At 37.8% G+C, this 22,156-nt stretch overlaps 2 protein-coding genes across 4 annotated transcripts; both read right to left on the reverse strand.

The window, feature by feature from the left end:
- Window positions 1-946: 946 nt before the first annotated feature.
- Lanb1 (laminin subunit beta-1) lies at window positions 947-17,846 on the reverse strand. Of its 3 annotated transcripts, none has more exons than XM_076320114.1 (15): window positions 17,559-17,846; window positions 16,242-16,375; window positions 14,479-14,526; window positions 13,617-13,703; window positions 12,799-13,024; window positions 11,776-12,081; window positions 10,490-11,052; window positions 9,664-9,843; window positions 8,973-9,298; window positions 8,186-8,596; window positions 7,736-7,931; window positions 6,862-7,308; window positions 5,994-6,501; window positions 4,520-5,603; window positions 947-3,947 (listed from the first exon to the last, which is right to left on the reverse strand). In XM_076320114.1, the coding sequence occupies exons 2-15, from the start codon at window positions 16,306-16,308 to the stop codon at window positions 2,976-2,978; spliced, it is 5,421 nt and encodes a 1,806-aa protein (XP_076176229.1). In that variant the 5' UTR covers window positions 16,309-16,375; window positions 17,559-17,846; the 3' UTR covers window positions 947-2,975. The 3 variants fall into 3 exon arrangements, with proteins under 3 accessions (XP_076176229.1, XP_076176230.1, XP_076176231.1); XM_076320115.1 differs by lacking the exon at window positions 17,559-17,846 and adding an exon at window positions 17,229-17,247; XM_076320116.1 differs by lacking the exon at window positions 13,617-13,703.
- A 3,001-nt stretch (window positions 17,847-20,847) lies between these two features.
- On the reverse strand, window positions 20,848-21,980 carry LOC143151276 (uncharacterized). Its single transcript, XM_076320254.1, has 3 exons — window positions 21,702-21,980; window positions 21,186-21,419; window positions 20,848-21,096 (listed from the first exon to the last, which is right to left on the reverse strand). The coding sequence occupies exons 1-3, from the start codon at window positions 21,852-21,854 to the stop codon at window positions 20,962-20,964; spliced, it is 522 nt and encodes a 173-aa protein (XP_076176369.1). The 5' UTR covers window positions 21,855-21,980; the 3' UTR covers window positions 20,848-20,961.
- Window positions 21,981-22,156: the final 176 nt, after the last annotated feature.

Below are 22,156 nucleotides of genomic sequence, written 5' to 3' on the forward strand. Positions count from 1 at the left end.
ATATGTTATCCCTTTAAAAAATTAAAAGTGAAGTAAAGAATTGAAAAATAAAGTTAAAAGTGAACTTCGATATTAAACAATCGATGTAATTCGATGTAAAGTAGCTCAATTTAATATATACAAAATGAACTGTTTTCTCCTGTGTTCACAATTTTAATATATTCAATGTATCATGAATAAACGTTTAGATCCTTTTAAAATTTCTTCGTTAGTATACACAAGATATATTATATCTTATCAATGATCATTCAAGTTATTTTTTATGCAAGCATAAGTAATCGATTTCTGGGACCAATGAGAAAATTAAATAGTAAAATAAATTCGGAGTGTATTATCGAAGTCAACCGAAGTATGAAGACTTTCCGTGAAAACTTATTCGATAAGGAATTTCCTACTAGTAGGAAAAATTTTTATCGTTCATGGTTTCGTATTTCCGGAGTGTCCTTTCCGTCTTTTTACCAACGATAAAACATCTATGGAAATACCGTTATCATACTTAAACCCACAAAGTTTTATATTTATCCATTATCAAAAATTTATCGTTTCGTCTCGGATAAGATTCTTCTTCAACGATTTTTCACGAACACGGAGTTTAAATGTTGGTTATTACATATAATCATGGAAATTGAAACTCGCAATAAAATTTCAATTTTTCTATTAATCGTACAATTTTCATCTATATTATTTCATTCTTCGTTGTTACGAACTAATTTAAACTGAACGAAATGGTAGCAGAAATTCCAATTACCCGATTGTTTATTTTTCAATTTTATTTATTTCTCTAATATATAATTCTCTATTATCGCATAAACGTAACTATTTATTAAATTACAATTAAAAACTTTTGGTTTAATTATGACGTTGTTCCCTTTCTCGCTCGTATAAGAGCAAATATTTGATAATGGCTAGCGTTGACAATATCATGTCGTCGATTATAACTAAAATATCAATTTATAAATATTTATTATTCTCTTTCACATATTTCCAACATTTCTCTGAATCTCTTCCTTAGTTAAGTCCAGACCTCCACGCTTCAAAAAAATCGTATATTGTTACGGATTGTCAATATTCTACATTCCATTTTTCGTTGAAATTATCGTATACATCCGTGTACAAATGTTAACGCGTTTCCTTATATATTAAAAATATACGAAATTCGTATTAGAAACATTTTTTATTCAACAATACGATCTTCAAATGCTCTTTAACTCTCGTTTCAAACACCTTTTCACCACCATTCCCTACAAATCTGTATTTTGTATTAATATGGCGATCGCATAGCACGATTATTGTTATCGTTAAAAATATATATAAAAAGGGAAAATGCAGTTCGGTGAAAAGACATATTGTATATTTACAGGCTATTGAAGGTAAAGATTTCTATCTATTGTACTAACTATTGCACAATGTCTCGTTGAATCTTATTTATAAAAGAAAATCAGATACATTATATAAGTACGAAAACTTATTTTCTGATGCGGACAACTATTGTACGTCTATTGTACGTGAAATGTTGATATTGATGTCTTAACTCTGCGCTATAACTAGTTCAGTCGTTTTTCTTGAATAATATTCGGTTTTTGCAGCGCTATGTTGCATGAAAATGATTCAGTTAATCGTTACTCTTTTACGAACCATTGATCAGTGATCAAAATGTACTGTCGAGAACTTAAATGCTTCGTTCAACTCTTCTTAATTATCATGAATCAGTGAGTAGTAATTGGGGCTAGAAAAATGTTGGGAGTTACAATTGTTAAAACCTTAATTCGTTAACTCGTTAATTTAATTAATTATTTTATCGACGAACAATCACCGACACGGAGAGCAAGTAACCATCGGTGTAGAATTATTCTGAACACAATTGTGACAAAAGTTTGACAAATTTTCAATAACGAGCCACTTGAGCCGTTTATTGAATTAAACGACGTGCAGCACGCAGGATGGAAAGGCATTTATGCTCTTATCAATTCGTTTTGAACACACATCTCTGACTCATCAGATCAATGATACTCCCTGCATACTTCTCCCTGCCTTTTCGCGAGAGGTTCTCAGAGTACGAATCGTAGCTATAATTTCATAACGGTTACTTTTGTTGCGATATAAAAATATGGATAGAAATATGGCAATATTAAAATGATTTCTTTTTAATATAATATTAGTATGAGTGTTTTGCAATAATCTTGCCAAGTCTTTGATAATCGTGGTTCATCTCGAGTGAATTTTTGGTTAAATTTTGTACATTTTTCAGTTCGTCCCGCAATATTTGGTCCACTGTGATCAAATTTAGAAAAGAAAATTGCCGATTACCACTTCGTACAATTGTAACTTGAAGATGATTTAAACAAATGATTCATTGGATTCTCAAAAGATTGTATACAAATATATATATATATACGTAAGCATATAATACATCTTGAACAATTAAGTGTCTCCTTCGTTTACAATTGTGACACCGAAAAAATTACTTTTCTTCGAATTTAAAGCCTTAAGGTGCATTCGTAGGGCTTTACGACCCCAATTTGAAAAATTGCTTAATTTATCTATACCCTGCGATTTTATCTTCTTCGTTTATCCGCTCGTTCGTAACATTTGATTACGCAGATAATCTCATTAAAGTACCATTGCAATGGTAATAATCGTATGCGTTTGGTTCGCTCTTACGCAATAATGAACGTTTACAATACCGAATTTAACCGTAATGACACTTACTGATATTCATACGTGATTGCTAAAATTTAACTCGTACCTTCTTGCTCTTTACAGAATTCTTGTTAAAACCCCGACCTCGTGGACGTTCACGAGGTACTTAGATCGGCAATTCGAGTACAAAGAAGAATATACAAATTTTGTTTGAAGAAAAAGATAAATACGATCGACGAATGATAAAATGTTCGGTCCAAGTGAAGGTACAAAAAGGACATTGTTGAACTTCGATTTCGTAAAGAGCAATCAAAAGCGCTTTACTCTCAGCGCTCTCAAGATGTACACTGCCTGTACTGATGAGCCTTCTGGTCAATCTCCGCGAGATGTTTCTCCATCTCGCTGGTAAGCGTATCAACCTCGGTCATCAGATCGGCCAGCATCCTCTCGTTGTCCCTGTACACGCTCTCCATGCCCTCGAGATCCTTGCGCTTGGTCGACGTGTCGGCTGTCAACATGGACGCTCTCTGCAGTAGCGTCTTTGACCTTTGTATGTTGCCCCTGCTCTTGTTCACTCGGAGTGCCAACGATTCGTCCACGACTCTGTAATCCTCTGCAAGTTTCTTCGCCTTGGAATCGGTCTTCTGAGTCTCGATATCTACCCTCGAACCTTGAGTCTTGATTTCCTGGTTCAGAACGAAATCGTTCCTGTAGGACTGTGTCTGCAGCTGCTTCAGACGTGCCTCTAGAGCGTCCACAGACTGCGTGGTCTCGTTCGCCTGCATCTGAGCGCCTCTGGTCACTTCCGATATCTCTTCCAAGTCCTTTTCCGCCCTCTTCACGTCCCGTTCCGCCTGATCGATCGCGACCTGAGCCAGATCCTGAGCTTTCTGTGCGTCGTTCAGCAGCAGAACCACCTTGTTGGCCAGAATCTGTTTATCGATCGCGTCCTCCTTGGCAATGTTCGTTTGTTTGTTCAGGTTCTCCGCTCGAAGAAGATCGTTCTTGGTATCCGCGAGGATCTTCTCGGAATCGGTAAGAGAACCCACGATGCTCTTTATGCGATCCGCCAGGTCCTTGATTTCGTCGGGCTTCAGCTGGATGTTCTTGGCCAGCACTTTGTTCGCCAAGTCTCTGACCATGGCTGGCGTGGATTGTTCTTCGTCCAGCATGCTTCGTATACGTTTGTTTATGTCCGAGAGATCCTTCGTCACGTTGTCGGACAGATTACGAACGTTCCAGGCGAAGTTGAAGGCGTCCTGGGCGTTCGATCTGGCAGCCAACGCATCTCGCTTCAGCAGAAACATCTGAAAGAAATGAACAGTTGGCAACTTGTAAATTGACATCTGGAGACCTTCGTGTTGCTTCGAATTTTAATACAGAATTAGTTTTAAAACGATTCAATTTTCGAAGAGATTCTCGCGTACACGAAAGAACTGTATCTGCGATCATTTTGAACAGCAATACTATTATAATTCGTAGTATACCTTAGTCTACTCTCGTTGAAAGAATAAAACGTACCATTGTGCGATTTTTAAACACTGCAAATGCGAGTGAGACGCAAAATGCTACGAAAGAATGAACATTCTTTAAGAAACGCACAGTGAACGTACTCGACAAAGACAAAAATGAATGATCGAATCTTCACTGCTCGAGACTACCGATGCAACTATCTCCATGAGCAACCGAAGGAATATTTCGTCACAAAAATGAATAATATAGTTGTACATCGGGTGTGTTATCGCTAAGAAAGACTATAGTACTCGGTCCTTTAGGATTGTCAGAGAGCCAAAATTAGTGGAAATTATCCTTTCTGAACTTCTTCGACTATATCGATAATTAAATTTGTAACTGCTGTAGTAGCAATCCGAGAACCTACTTCACGGAACAGCTGTTGAACCTCGTCCTTGTAAGTCTTAATCTTGGCAGCCTGTTTCATAGCCACGTCCAGCGCTTGATTGGTCTTCGTGACAGCCCCTGCGTCACATGACAATCCCCCGCAGAAACCACAACCAGCTCCGCCGCACACGCTGCTGCAATCCGTCACATTGTCGCCGCACATCTCGAGATTCAAGCTCGGCATGATCCCATTGAACACGCTCAATTTCTCGTTGATCGCGGTCAGGGCTTCTTTATTCGCTTCCTCGGCGTCCCCCATAGAGTCACGATTCTTGGCAAGCAGGCTCTCCGTGTGCTTTCTGAATCTTTCCGCGTCAGCGAGAATGTTACCGGTGTCGTTCGCCATTTTCTCCGCTTGACGCGACTGCTCGGCCATTTGTTGCGTGACGTTCAAAGCACCCTGCACGTTCTCCTCCTGTAGCCTGGTCGCGTTTTCCTTGAGATCCGCAGCGGTCTGGTGCAAGCTGTTCGACCTGTTCTCAAGATTCTTCAGCGCCGCGTCGTCTAAATTCACCCTTTGATTGAGGTTTTCCAGAAGACTGTTCGCTTCCTCCAGCTGTTTGTTAGAATGAACCACGTTCTTGTTCAACTCTATAGCTAGCTCGTTCAGCTCATCCATATCTTGACTCCTGATGGAAGCGTTGTTGATCAACGCTTTCACCTGGACCAGAGACTCGTCCATATCGTCGAACTCTTGGCTGTAGACACCTGTCGTCCCAACCTTTTGGATTCTGGATGCCTCCTTAATGACGAGATTCGTCTTGTTCGTCAAGCCGTTCAGTGTTAGCATCCAATTGTCGAAACATTCGCCACAGGGGATGCACTGAGGTGCATTTCCGTAATAACCGCGATAACACTTGTCGCATTTCTCGCCACCTATTCCTGTTCTGCATACACAGAGACCGGTTTCTCTGTCACACTGTTGGCTGGAGGAACCAGAGAGATCGCAGTCGCAAGCGTAACATTCGATATTCGGATTGCCCCAATAATTGGTCTGACATTCGTTGCATTGTCTTCCACCGAAACCTGATCTGCATTCGCAGGTACCAATGTAAGGATTGCATCTGTTTGGAAGAGAAATAAGGATATTAGAACTCGTGTGTTAAAAATTCCTGTGTAATTGGAAAGATTCGATGAATACATTAAAGGTTTATTATTATCTGCATTGATCGATAAAAATGTTAATAAAAGTGATAAAACTATCCGTAAAGAGCAAACTTTTAAGACGAACGAAACCACTGAACTCTGTTCGTTTGAAGACCGAATCTAGCGTCTAAGAATTGTTGATAGTTTCGAAGGTCGATTGCTTGTTCATCGGTATGTTCTGAGAAGTTGTCGATAGCGTAGAATACCATACACACCGATGTTTAAAGTGAATCGATGCTAGTAAATACGTCACGTAAACGTTAATTGATTGTTTGGTTGAAGTAAAACTTCACAATTCGTGCACAAACCTATCAGAAACGCTTCCAACCGCGTCACACTCGCAAGGATCGCAGCCCTGTCCGCTGGCGATCCTCCAGTGATTCTCCTCGCAGGAATCGCAAAGCTGACCGATAACGTTCGGTAGGCAAGGACACTGTCCACTTCGATGATTACAAGGGCCAGCGTCGCTGTCGGTACCCAGGGGGTCGCAATCGCAACTTTGACAATCTTGCACGAGCGCATTGCCGTAAAAGTTTGCCTTACAGATCTGACAATTCGCTCCATCGGTATTGTGCAAACACTGCAGGCAACGACCCGTATGGGGATCGCAATTTCCAGGTCTGCGCAGGTCTGTGTTATTGTTACAGTTACAAGGTTCACAGCTGCCGCCAGGAACCTCGGGATTCCCGAAATAATTCTCTGCACAGCTCTCGCAACGAGGACCGGTATAGCCATCGAAACACTCGCAAATCACGTCGTGAGTAACCGAGTCCAAGGAACAGCTCTCGGCGTACGAGTGACCAGAATTCAGAGTACCTGTTGGTGAACGAAACGAGACTTTTAATCAGAAAATATTCAAAAACACGTACACTGTGGAACAGAGTTCTCGTTACATCTCCCACGAGATCGCTTTTAACTCTTAAAGGAGAGCTTCTTTTGAGGTTCTTTGCTAATAACGACGTCAGTTGTTTATTACAGTCAACGAATTTCATGTGAAACTCAAAACGATTAAAAACAACTTCTAACACTGTTTATGGGTGATTACATTCTACAGTTCCGTATTAAACGAAACTCGTCCAACTTTAACCATCAATTGCTTTCATGAGGAAATCACGTCAGTTATATTTTTGTCGACTCAGAGATATTCAACATCGGAGGTAATTCTTCTCAACTCACCCGGACAAGGACACGCTCTGCACGGAATGTCCACGCCAATCTTAGGATCACCGTAGTAGGTCTCTATGCATCGGTCGCAGTTGTGCCCGGTTGTGTAATCGCGACAATTGATGCACGCCCCTGTTTTCGAGTCGCAGCTCTCTGCATGGCCATTGCACTCGCAACGTTCGCAATGTGGGAAATTCCAGAACCCGGGTTCGCACTGACCACAAGTTCTACCATATGTATTCGGACGACACTTGCATCTGCCGGTCTCCACGTCGCAGAAATTGTCCAGTGCACCGACGCCATCACAGTCACACGGTATGCAACCCTCTGGTCCAAAACTGTACGTTCCTGGCGCGCAACGATCGCATCGTCTTCCAACAACGTTCGGTTTGCAAGGACACGTACCACCATAGTTCTCGCAGAGCAGACTATGAGATCCGGTTGGGTTGCACTCGCAAGCTGAAACCAAATTATGTATTGTACTTTTAGATCTTTGTGTACGTTCCGTAGGTGAATTCCTCTAGCGGATCGCTGTTCAAGCCATGTCTCGTGAAACATTTAGAATTGTTGATATAGATGTAGATGAATCGTATGGGGGAATGGTTAGAAAGGAAACGAAACATTGGTGTTTTTCCAATGTACAGGATATGAAAATATTTGTTTCTTCTATAAAAATCGTTGCACGAACGTTAACCATGGAAAATAAAGAAAACTAGAACGCTTCCAACGAATGCAAACATCTGTGAGCATACACTGTCTCTTGATCTTGAAATTCGTTTATTTTTTGAGATTAATTACAGCTTATCCTGCTCTCTTCGATTATTGACGTTTGCTCAATTGAAGCCGTTAAAGTGGTTAATAGCTGACTATAACAATCGTTACTCACAATGTGCACCGTTGTAAACGAAATAACCGATGCTGTTCTGGTACTTTTTGCAGACTTCGGGAACGTTAGTCCACACAGTAGCGATATCGTTGAAAAACTCGCTGCACCGATGTATCTCGTATTCTTGACGACGGAGCTCGCCAATACCAGGTGTTTTGAAGAAAGGTATCTCGTCTATTCTCGGTCTGAGAACAATCTAAACGAAAAGCAGAGAATAGTATCTATTTACGAAAAAATACTCGAACTATTTGTTACCAATCTGCTCGTCGAGTTTCAAAAATGAAAATTCATACCGTTTACTCGCAAAGGTATTACCGAGTAAATGGATCGAATAAATTCAGGTAGAATTCGATTAAAGCTACAACGACGAAAGAAAAAAAATGGTTAAATATATAAACAGCGATCCAACGGTTTTAAATATAGTTCTGATCTATATCTGGTGTTCCTTACAGAGTCGACTAAAATAGACGCCGAAGGTGTGTCTACGTGGTTCTGGAATTTACGGAATTGTAACCGAATATTGTATTGTTTCCCTTCTTCCAGACAGACAGCCGGTTTCGCAACGACACTTCTGGATCGCAAAGGTAACTGTGCCCACAGTTGATCGTATTCCGGTCTCCAGTCAGCACAAAGACCATTAGGGTCCACTGATCCGTCTCTTTCGATGATTATTTGAACATTCTCCCAAACACCAGGCTGAACGGGTTCGTAACGTATGATCACATCGTACCACAAAGTTTTACGTATATCGTCGATTGTAAAATTCAACGCCGAACCCTCTAATGCCTTCATGAATCCAGTTCCGGTCCAGGTGCTGTTTCTTCCGTCACGGTACGGTTCTCTGATCACCACTTGACAGTTCTGCAAAAATGGAGCCAATGTAAATGATGAACATTATAAAAACTGTGCGATCATTACTCGAATTACTTTCTGGAAATTGTTTAAAATTTATGCTGTTCTTGCAACGGATATTATTCGACTGCATCAAAATGGAGCGAACTTTCATTCGTTAAATTAAAATACAAGTTATTCTTACTTGTATCGATAATTAATCTTTAATATTTCTACCGATAGTTAAACTCTTCCGTTTGCATTGAGAATTTTTTCTACACGAATAACTATCGTCGTGCGCTTAAACATTACCTGACATGAAAAGGTAAATGAAAATATTTGAATGCGTCTGAATTACGTTTACTCGATCTGAAATAAACTGAGAATAAGAAAAAAAACTAATTACATCGGTAGCTCTCGCTAACTCGCCCTCGTAGATCAAAAAGTCCAACGAGCCGGTGTAATAACTTTGTTCGGGTTGGTTACAGGTTCTGCCACTTATGTGAGTTCTGCAACGACATTGACCGGTCATAACGTCGCAAGCGTTCTCGTAAGAACCACCTGGATCACAGTCGCACGGTTTGCAACCATCCGGATCCTCTGACAAGCCCCAATATTCCGGTAGACATTGGTTGCAATCGCGAGCAGTAACGAAACGCTTGCAAGTGCACTCTCCAGTGACAACATTGCATCCACGGTTATCGATGGTACCCAAGGTGTTACAGGTACAAGCTAAACGAATAGTTATTTCATTTTATTTTCGTCACGAAAAGATCAATCAACACGATATTGTTCCTAAAGTTGTTGCAGTTCCAGAAAATCATCAAAATAACCGAGACAACTTGACGAAGAGAAATCACGAAGGACAATACACCGGAGTAAGAAACTGTTAGTTACTTGCTTGGAAAGTAATTTAGTATCTAAGTAACTGAGTAACTAGTATCTGGTAACTTATTCTACAAAAGGAGATGAATCTTGTGTAAATAATCGTAAGGAGATTTCTTCGTCTTTTGTTGATTTGATATTTATACAAATTTTCCGAGTATATACTTTTGTAACTGATTTTAGGATGCACTTGCAGCTAAACGACGCCTTACCTTGACATCCTTCGGGATTCTCAGGATTGAAATTCCAGAAACCATTCTTGCAACGATCGCAACGACGGTTTTCCACGTTTGTTTTGCAGTGACAACGACCAGACTCGTCCCCGCTAAGAGGATCGGTTCTCGAATCGCATATACCGTCGTCCAATGAACCGCCGAGATCGCATTCGCAGGCTACAATAAAGAAAAATACATAAATATTGACTCGTTTCTATAAAAAAAAAAAACTGGTTACGTTTTCAAATTTACAAGCACGTCTCAGACCCCAAAACCAAGACAAAAATCCGCTTAAACAATAGACCCGGAGTATTTTGTTTCTGAAATACTATATTATTTCTGAACTCACTATCGCACACGTCATAATTTTATTGTACAACTTATCGTTTACTATAATCCTTCGCCACGCTCTCCAGTCTGCATCGTACGTCGAAACCATTCGTTAAAAAATCACATCTTACGTAAACGTGTAATTATAGAAGCCGTCTGACAATATTTATTAATAGATCTGTATAAAGATTGACCCGTGAATGTTTTATCAAAAGGTTACAAGAACACGCGACACAATTTGTGTATCGACGCGTACAATTCGTTCTTTTTTTTCTTTAAAAGTGATCCGTACTAAAAATTCGAAACAGCCGTGTCTCGAAAACACCGAGTCTTGCTCGTTCGCGATCGTATCGCGTTCGTTACTTCTTACGTAGTATGTCTGAGACGTGATCGGTTATCGACGAGTTTCTTGGCATCGTTTCTCCGCTATCTCGCGAAGCAACAGAAACGAAAGAGAGAACAACGTCACCCGGAGGAAGACCCAGAAACTTACGCAGACAAGCCTCGTAATGCGAAATGTCCTTGGTGACGTCGTGATAATAGAACGGTTTGCATTGTTCGCAGTTCTGACCGCGCGTGTTGTGCTGACAATCGTCGCAGATCCCGCCCGAGACTCTTCCGGACCTCTCGTAAACTGTCTCGTCGAAGTGACACGAGCTCGTGTGATTGTTGCAGTTGCACGGTCTGCACGCGTTCGTTTGCTTCCCAACGGCCGGCTTCCACGGTAGATCGTTGTAAAAGTCCTGACACTTCTCGCAGTTCAGTCCTGTTGTATTGTGGGTGCACTCGCACCTGCCGTGCACCATGTTCTCCTCGTGTTGGACACCGGGCAGAGGTAGACACCTGGACGCGTGGCCGTAACATGAGCAAGAACCACGGATCACCATGTCCTGAATAGCGTAGTAGTACTTCTCGCGAATCTCGGCACGATCGTCGAGCAGATCGTCACCCAAGGTGTGCAGTCTGGTCATATTGATACGTAGATTCGTTATTTTCAACAGATTCTGCACTTCCTTCGAGTAGGGATTGTCGATCTCCAAGTTACGGGGCAACACTCTGAAAATACAAGATCAATGGATCAGTGTCATCCAGTCGAACGAGAATTACGAGAACCGTGTAAAAGAATGTCGAAGAATTTAGACTCGTGTGACAAGCGTGAAAGGTACACCTCGTCGTGGCACGTCTTTTTTTATTTAGGTAAAGTACGATTATAAAAGAATGGAACGTATTCTTCGCATAGAAGAATGTGTCTTTTTTTATTTAGGTAAACTACGATAATCATTTAGTAGAATTGTACTAAATGAACATAGAACTTGGAACAAGTATACATGGGATGATTAAAAGAGTATGTCCAATATAGAAGTATAGTACAGAAGTAAGCAAATGTGTGCACTCAAGATGGGTCTCTTGATCCACCTGAACAGTGGTACAGTTAATTTAGTGTAATCGTGAAAAACCAATTGTATACGATCTACAGATGCGTCTTGCGACATTTAGTTTTTTCATCGATAGAATTCTAACTGTTGTTAGAAGGTTGGCAGGTTCAATACCGTGGAAAGTCAAAAATTTTCTTACGTCTTGCTCCACGAAAGTTTACTGGGTATTTTTTATCCATGCTTCTTATACGAGTCTAAATTGTTCAACTTTTTTTGTTCCCGACACACTGAATACACTCTTTCAGCATCGCACACGAAGCGCCAATTAAGTTATCGACGAATACACCGTACGCTCGATCATACGTTTACGTTACACGATCGTTGTTTATCGCTGTTTACGTACCTGAAGATAACATCGCCTCCTGTTGATGGCGCCACACCGGAGTATCTCATCTCGCAGATGACGTCAGTCAGTCTCTGCGGTGGATTGGTAGACACGTTGGGGAAGTATTGCTCGCAATTGTGTGCGAAGTATCGATACACTTTCCAGGTCTTCCCAGAATCGTAGGATCTCTCTATCAGCATAGCAGCAGGACGGAACGTTTTGAAACGAATGATGATGTGAGTGAAATGGAACTCCGCCTCGAGGTCGAAGCGTATCGTCACATTTTCCACGCCGTTTTCCGCTTGCCACCAGGTCCTGGAATTCCTGTGGTCATTAATTTAACATCATTAACTCGAGTGCAAACATTTTGGAACGATTCGACGAAGAAACGATGCTTTCGATCGTAACGATCCACTTCTCGCGGTACATTTATGGTGTAAGATACAGCATACGACAACGAGAACAAGATCGAGAGAAGTTAAATATCGAATTAAATAAACACAAACCGAAACGAACGAGAACGAAGAAATTTACGCGATGAAAATTTACTAGGAAATATTATAGCTGAGAAAAATGTGCAAAATATAATACATTCCACCGGCTGCACGAATTGCAAGTAATAATAATAATACGCGGAGGAAACACGTTCGATTGACACGAGGAACTGTTTCTTCAAATTATAAGTTGATTTTGATACACGGCCTACGCATTACAATGAAATACTGCTTTAATATTTTCACCTATTCGCGTACAGGTTTAAGAACACCTCCGTTAAAATCAAATGTCACATCTTATCTATTAATTTCTTCCTTACATTTATTCTCATCTCAACTTCTAATATTTTCACCTATTCGCGTACAGGTCTAAGCACACCCGTTAGAATCGAATGTCACACCATTTTCTATTAACTCGTTCCTTACGTTTATTCTAATCTCAACTTCTCTTTCTTCTTATTTTTCTTTTTTTTTTAATATTTCCACCCGTAACGTGTACAAATCTGAACGCTCTTTCAATGAAATTTCATTCCCGGTTGTTTCTCACCCGCTGACAATGTTTTCAATGTTGTGCTGTTGTTTCGGTAAAGACGTGTCGCAGAAGAAACATTTCTTCCGGTCCTTCAGATGCGAAACGATGCAGTATCTCTCCGGACCGTGGAGACCGCAAGTGGATGACGCTGTCAATCGATCTTTTCGACCGATCAAGAGATTCCCGGTCGCTGGGTAACACGAACTCTGCTCGCAGGGATGCTTTCTCTTCGCGTAAGGACCTAGAGACAACGAGGTGATTGAATAATGTTTCTCTCCGCGAAAGGAGGATCGAGTTAGCCACGATTTGGTTATCTCCGACCCATTCAGCCAGTTCGAGTGTCGTTACAACACCAGCTACGGAACAACATTTGTTATTTACAACCGGAAACAACGGTTAACAGAACTCCCAGAGACCAGTTGGTTAGTCTATGAAAAAGAAAAAACCGTGTCCACGTGACACCACCTCAACCAAAATTACACAAGGCAAGTGAAGTAAATTCTTTCGTCCCGAATGATCGTGTCTTGAACGTTTCGTTCGAAGTAAGGGATGCGTACGTCGAATCGTAGCATTGTTGCATTAAAGAGAAGAGATCGTTGTTAAAAATTATTATTCAAATTAATGGAAGTTTTATTATTATTATTATTATTATTACTGTACACTTATACGCGTTTCGGTGCTCTGTGCGTCAAGGTATATTGAAATGAACGCATTGAGTGCAGAGACACAAAAAAAAAGGAAAGATTAATTCTTGTGTGCAACGTTATCATGCTGGTTTTAATTGTTCAACGATATTGAGTAACATGGATTTGTGGAACCGGCGAGTATGCTACCTCTTGGATTAGGAACGGTCAGCCTTGGCCAATTATGGCGCTCTGCCGTCACCTCCATGGGTGACATATCTCCTCTCTGAGCTGTTCCTATAACACCCCGTTTTTATCGCGGATGCTTATTCGTATTTTAATTCTACGTATTCTTACGTGATAGTTTCAAATGAATTGATAGAGAAGCTGCTGTATGAAAAATTTACAAGTAGAACAGAAGCATAAATATTTTCAGTCTTTCGAAATCGAAACGGATCGTATTTCTTGTTCGATTGCAGACAGAGAGAAATGGTAGAACGGATAATTGTACGAGTTTTAATTTTTTTATATCGTGTAAAACACGTGTACATTTTTTCCGTTCAAATGAAATATTATATTTTATTACATAAATCTACGGTTGCTATGATTCTGCGCGCAACAACGATTAAAAATACCGAGAAGAATCGATTTATGCGATCGGCTATGTACAGTTTCCTTGGAAAAGGGTGCAATTGCATTTCGCAGGTGCATCGCTGCACATGCAGAAAAATGAGGCGATAAGATCATTTTCTACCATCTTTTTCTGTTTGTAATCAAAAGGGAGATACGACTTGCATCGATTTATAAAGGTACCCTGTGAACAATATACTCTATGTATATTGGGAGAAAATGTGAAAAATTTTATGCAACGTTATCTCGGTGTAATTGTAAAGCGTAATTTTAGGCACTAAAATGTTGTTTCATTTAATGTATCGTACATTGTTTCGTAATACAATTGATACTAAATTTCTCACAAATTGCTAATGCTTTAAATATATTGATTGAGTAAAGTATCAGTGAATGAAATGCAAATTTTCTTTTTTTTTTTAACAATGATATTTGTATAACTCACCTCTGGCCGGAACCAGTCTCTCTCTAGTATATTGCGGATCCGCAGCATCTAAAAAAAGGAATAATCGCATTTGTAGTTAACAAGTCCCGGCTTTTATTTATTTTGACGGTGCAAATTTACAAAATTCATCTTAATCTCTTTCTATTCAACTAATATTCAACTAGTTCTATTCGACTAGTATTCAACTAGTTCTATTCAACAACTTTACTCCAATCGTGTCTATTTACTCCAAAATGTGAAATAGTCGCAGTACTCCAAATGCTCAAATATTTGAAACTCGAGCCACGTAACGCTTGTTTCGCTGAATTAAGGTAAGAATTTCGTTATTTGAGTAGTATGGAAGATAAGTAAATTGTTCGAACAGTTGCAAACTGCTCAAATTAATCAACCGAGTCAATTGTTTTCGAAGTACTTGAACAGATAGAGTTTAGTTTAATTTTTCTATATATTCTGCGTTTATATTTCCATAAATAAATGGTAAACATTGTGGAACCAATAAATCTATAAAAAAAAGGTGGAATAAAAGGTGATTTAAAACTCTGTATCGTTCACAGTGAAACGGATTTGTAAATTTGGAAGAAAACTGGGAACTGTAATGTTTCTGAGAAAATTTTAAACGAATCTAGAATGTGTAGTTATCAAGTAGAGTTCTACTACCGGTAGAGGCTATCGCAAGGGACAACCGGATGTTTATGATGTGGCGTCTCTGGAAATCGTCGTTATATTGAATGACAACCCTTGAATTGAACAAAAATGACTAAAATTAAGGATCGAGATCTGTCCCATTAGTAATCGCTTGTACTTCAGCTTTAGTACTTCGCTACAGTTTGTTGTAATTTTTTGCTACGACTCGTACAATTCTTAATAAAATTTTGTAATTTTCATACCATTCGTGACATTTAATGCTTTTCACTAATCGTGTTTCAAATCATCGACCAAATTGCTGGTAACTGATTATAATTTCAAACACTTACGTAAAGGAAGAATATTTTTTTTTTTTTCGTAGGAAATCGTTAACACACCATTCAATGTTTTATCATCTCGGGCATTTCTGTATCTCGAAAATATTTGAACTCGGCAAATACGAATGAAAATTCGACAAATTTCGTACAAAAATTTTGTTTACGATATTCACGTCTTCTCGTTTTCTTGTTTCGAATTTCTAGAACTTTGTATTTTGGAAACCAAAATGATCTCGAGAAATGTTTACCAAAATAGTAAATTTCTACGCGATTCGTTCGTAAGTTTTTTTATATACATTTCAATGTATATAATGTCCATTTAATGTCTCCTGAGCTTCGTGTTTTAGATTTCTAGGGCGCTTAGATTTTGAAGACCGAAATAAACTTGAGAAGTTTCAAAGAAAGGCAGGTCGAGGGGTCGAATCGCTATCTAATCGTAATGGATAAAACGTCTTCTCGTAAGAGCAATGAATGGAAAGCACGTTGCGATCATGAATAGATGAAATTCCAACTATTTCATTTCAACGAAATTCCACTCTCGTTCTTCGAATACTTAAAATCGAGAAAATGTACATATATCCGGGAAGATTTTTTTCATTCCAACGTATATTATAGACAATACTTCGTAAAAGAAATATACAAGCGAATTGCAAACATTTTTGTTGCAATCCATTTATAGCCAATCTTATCAACAGCTTCTTTTTCGTGTGAAATAAAATTTTAGTAACATTATGTAGGTACGTGATATAATGTTTTCGATAAACGCGAGTGAATCACAATGTATTACTAAATACAACTTACTTGACACAATAGTTAATGCGAATAGCAATGCTGCAAGAATCGCCTGACAAGTGTACGTTCGAGCCATTTTCTCTCCTCCCCTCTGTCGTTTAAATTTTACCAACCGAACCTAAGCCATGTGCGTTATGTTCCATCTGAAAGCAAAAGATGACAGCAACTGATCAATTATTTCTTTGGTCTAGGAAAATTAATCTCGTATTAAATCTTTTTTCAAACTCACGGACACAATGAACATACTTTTGAACTGGGTAAATATATTTATTTTTTTTTTAAGTATACCTAACAAACTCATTTACCGAAACTATAAATTCATAAAAACAACGTGCAAGGAGATTAGACGTTTCTTCAAATTCTACGAAGAAACCTCTTTGAATTTGTGTATACCGTGTCAGAACTCGGTTCTAATATAGCATTTCTTTAACGAAACTTAATGAATCACGAACCTTCCCAATGCGATCATTAATTTTACGGATTCGTTTGAATTAAACCTCGATTTTACAACATCGATGAGAACGTCAGGCGCTCCAATTCCAGTTCAAGAATGTTCATCGTAAACTACCCTTAACAGAGAAACACACTTCGCTGTACAGTTTAAAGACTCGAACGAAACCGATAGTTTCGTGGCCTTGGAACGTCCGATAAACTGCCAGATCTTCGAAAAATGAACGAAAAAGTTCGAAGCCCATATTTAATTGTCACGAGTAATCCGTAAAAAAAAAATACTATTGTTTTCAAAGAAAAAATAAACATGTATCCACGTGACGTGCTAAGACATAGGTCTTTTACTACGTGTTGCTTCGTCCAGTGACACCTGTCTATTAACCAGTTGAAAAAGTTCGTGTCATCTTCAATGTTAGACGAACTTATTTTACTTCCTCAGCGTGCACAGTCTCGGTATTGTCACGATCGACGCGTCAACTTGTACATTTTTTCTAAACAATAAAGCATCCTCGATTCGCCTCAACGTAACTGAAATCAAATATATACTTCGGAAGAAGCTCGATTGTCGACGTCCGTAAACATTCCCCACGATGAAATACCGATCTGTAAATCACGTGTGCGGTGTACTCGATGCAGAACTCGCACTTTCGATCGTGCATCAACGCTTCCTTTTATCTCTCGGTGTCGAGATCGCAAATACGCATCCAACCAATCGTGTACCACTCGCACCGAACCAATATCATACCAATCGTTCGATTGCTACATTAAACGATTGATTGACTGTTCTTATTGTTTCGCCGGCTATGTCAACATCCAAAAAAGGACAACTACTAACGTGGAACGAATACCAACAACGATACAGAAGAATCGTCTTACCTAACTCGGTGTATCTCCCTGGACAGTGTCGTTGCTTTCTCGAACACTTCTGAGCTCGTAGACTTCGCTCGCGACGATCCAGCACCACGACGATCGGATCAACACTCGTAAAAAACGATCGATCGAACGATCCTACGGGCACAACTCGATCCCCGCGGACAACGATACACCGAAGCCGATCACTGGATCAAGAATAAACGAGAGCAACGCCGTGGACGCCTGGTGACGCGTCTCTCGAACTGTGTTTCTCTGTTAAGGATAGCCTGCGACAGTGACCAGTGCCGTACGTAGAATGAGGCTCCTTTCTCGTTTGTTCGAGACGAAGGGTGCTGATACAGACGGAGGGGGAGCTAAGGTTTCTCGCGAGACAGAGAGAGAGGGGGAGAGTAAGCGAGAGTAGGGGAAACGATGCGGGGGCGGTTCGGAAGAAAAGGTTTTCGGGGGGGGATTAGCCGCTTGCAATTTCATTATTATATTTCCGTCGCTTCTTCGTTAAATTTTTCAATGTAATTGTTTGGATCGACTCGTTCAGGTCACTGGTGACCGACGCTTCGAACTTACCGCGATTTCTTAAGTCTGTGATCAACAAAGAACGGTATTTGCGAACTTTTGGATAATATTCGTTTCGTTGGGAACGGTGTAAAGTAAATCGTCATTGCAACGAATACTTTTCAGTTTTAAGTAACGATTTTAATCAAGTTTGAGGATCCAGGACACCTCTGAGCGATTCTTGAGACAAAGTTTAACGATTATTCAATTTTCGAGAGCATCGAGAAAATTTCTAATTATTTGTATTATCGATAATTGACCAATTTTTAGGATTTTATACTGTTATTGATTATTACGAAAATGTGATACATTTCGAGTAGATTTTTGTAGCATTTAATGGTGCCTGAATGTTTGAAAGGTACGACTCGAAACCACTTTATACATACGTATCAAAGATTTCGTAGCTTTAATTAAGATTATACAAATTGTACTGTTTGAACACAATTTAGAATCGAAAATATTATAGGCAGTATTATAGATAATATTTTTATAATAATTCATGGTAAAATTGTCAAGAATGGTCAATGTACTATTGATATTTTAGTACTATTTTAGTAACAATGTACTATTGTTAGCAATGTACTATTGATAACGCACATTGTTCATTGTCATAAAAAGAATACAGTCAGCGAATTATAAAGGACGCGATATATGTATCATAAGCATTATTTAAATTTGATGTTGATTTTTATTTCTTCATTAGTCGATTCATGCTAAATTTATGAAATTCTTAAACCGCTGTAATTTTGACAATTGGATACATTGAATATGTATCGCATATTACTCTTTGTAAAACAATATTTAAATTTTATTTAAGTTCCTCTTGTAGAATTTATCGAATTTTTATACGTATTACGCATAGATTTACAAAGCTGAATGCAAACGGAGATTGAGTACAGAGTTAGTCTGAAGTATCGTATTGCGTGCAATACAATAAACCATTGTCCGCGAATGTCTTCTATACAATTTAAATATCTTCGTGCGTTGGTACTGAAATAGAATAGCACAAGGGATTAAATTCTTCATCGAATCAATTAGTAACAAATAGTTGCTATCGCGATTAAGAAACTAATTCTCAACGATAAATGTCTTAATAATTGGTACTATACACTAGTAATTAGTACCATACTCAAAACTGATTGAGTATAATCGATGCGTGACAATAAGAATTATTTATAACGCGAGGAATATTCAAGATTTAAAATATCTTCCATGTAACGTTCACGAGCCGAACCAACGTACCATAATGTCCCTTGCGTCAACCGGTCGGTTGCTGTTCACACGTGCAGCACACTTGTATTCGTTTTCTTCAGTTCGCTGCAGAATGGTTTACAACAAGCATGTCAAACCATTGAAATTGGCCGGTAGCTCAGTCGTTAACCATAATCGTCCCTCTATGGTGGCAATTAAATGCAAGCCGTTCAGAAAAGTACGCCGTGCCTTTTAAATCTAAAAATGTTCGAGTCAACCAGCGAAACTAAGCAAACGGTTTTGAGAAGTCTAAATAAAATAATCGTTTCGAGAAAATTTGTTAAACTACTCGTATCTTTCATTGTCTTCTTTATTATTGCCATTCATAAACAATTGCGCAACCTTCTGCTTCTTCGTGAAGAAGAAAAATCACTTTCTTCTTTTGAGAAAATAAAAACGAAAAGTGAAACATGGAATTTCAATCATTTCATTCGGAGAGGTAAAATATTTATTTTGTTATGTGCAATAAATTTTATACAAAGAATCATAAATAGAAGAAATAGAAGTTATACTCGTTTTCAAACTGGATTATATTTTTAAAGAGCTCTTGATATCAAAATTTTTTGTGCGATGAAGAGAAAATGAAACATGTTCGAAAATATTGATACAATTACGTTATCGAACAAATTTTATTTAAATTTGTCAGATTCTGAATTATTTTCCGTTTATATTTTATTTGCTTAATATGACAACAATAGATTTATATTGTATGCAAGTAAAGCAAAGAAGACAAAGTAAGTACAATGCCCTTAGAAACGAACAAGCAGTATTGAATTAGATCTCGTACACGCGAAATGTAACGAACGAATGTGATCATTGAAGAGGAAGGAAGAGAAGCGTGGGCAGTGTTATCAGCGTAACGTATCCCGGTTATGATAGTAAAGTACCACTGCTTTTTCATTCTCAACTTTCCTCCTTTGCACGTCTTTCTAGATTTTTTCCCTCTTCCAATCGACGAGTCAATATAAAACTGACGATTAAAGCGAATCGAGTCTCGATAAATACCACATATATTCAATAACCAGTTTTTGTAATCATTTCCACAAACAGATTCTGCGAAGAAATAATATATTTTTACTCGTTAACGATCAAAGTAATCATGCTATCACTTTAATTGAATGGTGAAGTTTTTGCGTTCAAAATATAGCCGTACAAATATTTTTGTTAATAACTTATTGTTAATGTTTTCACAGAGTTTGCTTAACATTCTTTCCAATTAATTAGATATATTTAATAATTTTATTCCACAATACTATTAATACTTTTTTCGAACAAATACCTCATATTGTGATATTATGAATAATTCGATGTAAAAATAGTTAAAATAAAATTGTATAAATAAATATTGATTTATTATTTGGATTTATAAAGCATTCAATATATATAAGTACAGGGCATTGTACTTACTTTGTCTTCTTTGTTTTACTTGCATATATATATCATTCTATCCTATTAATCCTATTTTAGAAAATAAAACAAAAAGTTGTAAAATCTCCAATTTATAATAGTTCAACATTTTACAAAATATATAATCTTAAAATTAGGTGTTGTATAAGGTATTGTACAGCAGGTATATGATAAGAAAAAGTATGTATTATTATAATTATACAGTATATTTATTAAGTAAGTCTATGTAAGCTTCCGCTATTAAATCTTGTCTTTTTATATCTAACTTAGTCATTATATCTCGAACAATCTTCTCTCCACTTTCCAACTCTTGTTTATTGGTTGAAGGTGCCTAAAATAAGAATTAATGTTTAAATTATCATTTTTTTATTCATTTAAAATATACAGAAAATGCTATGATGAATTTGTGTTATTACAAACCTCTAGTTCCATAAAATTTCCTAAACCTTCAATTTCATCGATATGCACACGAGTTTGATCAATCATATACAATTTCCTAGTCTTTTTTACAGTGCCTAGGCTACCATTTGATAGACTTAAAATATTTCTAATGCTAACACAGGCATCAGCACCCAACGAAGTCTTTTCAAATATAGAAACTTTTGGACCACATGTATTCAATCTTTGATAGTAAATTAATTCTCCTGAACCATCCTGCATACATAAACATAGATTTCAGTTAAATTTAATAATTATTATTAAACTATTACATTCTAATAGGGCAATAATTATTAAAAAATCAGTAACCAAACACCAATATTACCTAAAACCTCGTGTATTTTTAAATTAAACTCACATGTCTATTTCATTATCTTAAGAATTAACATGTACAATGTATATGTACACTACACATGTCTAATTTTTAATAAAGTTAAAAGGAAATTGAAGAAACTCACTAATCATATAATAGTCTAAGATTAAAAAAAAAACTTTTACTTCAAATTGACGTAGTTTTAATCTGCCATCTGATACTTTAAAAAATGTATCATGCTGTTTTATAATAATGCAATCGACATTAGTTAATTGCTTAACTCGAGAAATAAGAAGCTCTGGATCATTGACTTTTGCTTTTATCTCTGTATTATACATTATCGAATGTTGGTGTTAATGTGCAATTCCTTATAAATTATGAGAAAGATAAATAAAATTCAAAATAACTTTATTTACAAACGTGTCTATGCGGTTTAAAGTCAAACGTACGGTGCAAACATTATATTTGCCTAGTATTGAAACCGATGAAAATTAGTATCTAGATAGCCAAAATTTGGATGCTTCATTGTTTGATATTTTACATTTAACACGTATAGATTTTCCCTAGCATTAAAATCAATATAGTAACCCTTTTTATCAAATTATAGTTATATAATAATTACTTTACATTATAATTTCTA

This window comes from Ptiloglossa arizonensis, chromosome 9 (assembly GCF_051014685.1).
Source record: "Ptiloglossa arizonensis isolate GNS036 chromosome 9, iyPtiAriz1_principal, whole genome shotgun sequence".
NCBI lineage: Eukaryota > Metazoa > Arthropoda > Insecta > Hymenoptera > Colletidae > Ptiloglossa > Ptiloglossa arizonensis.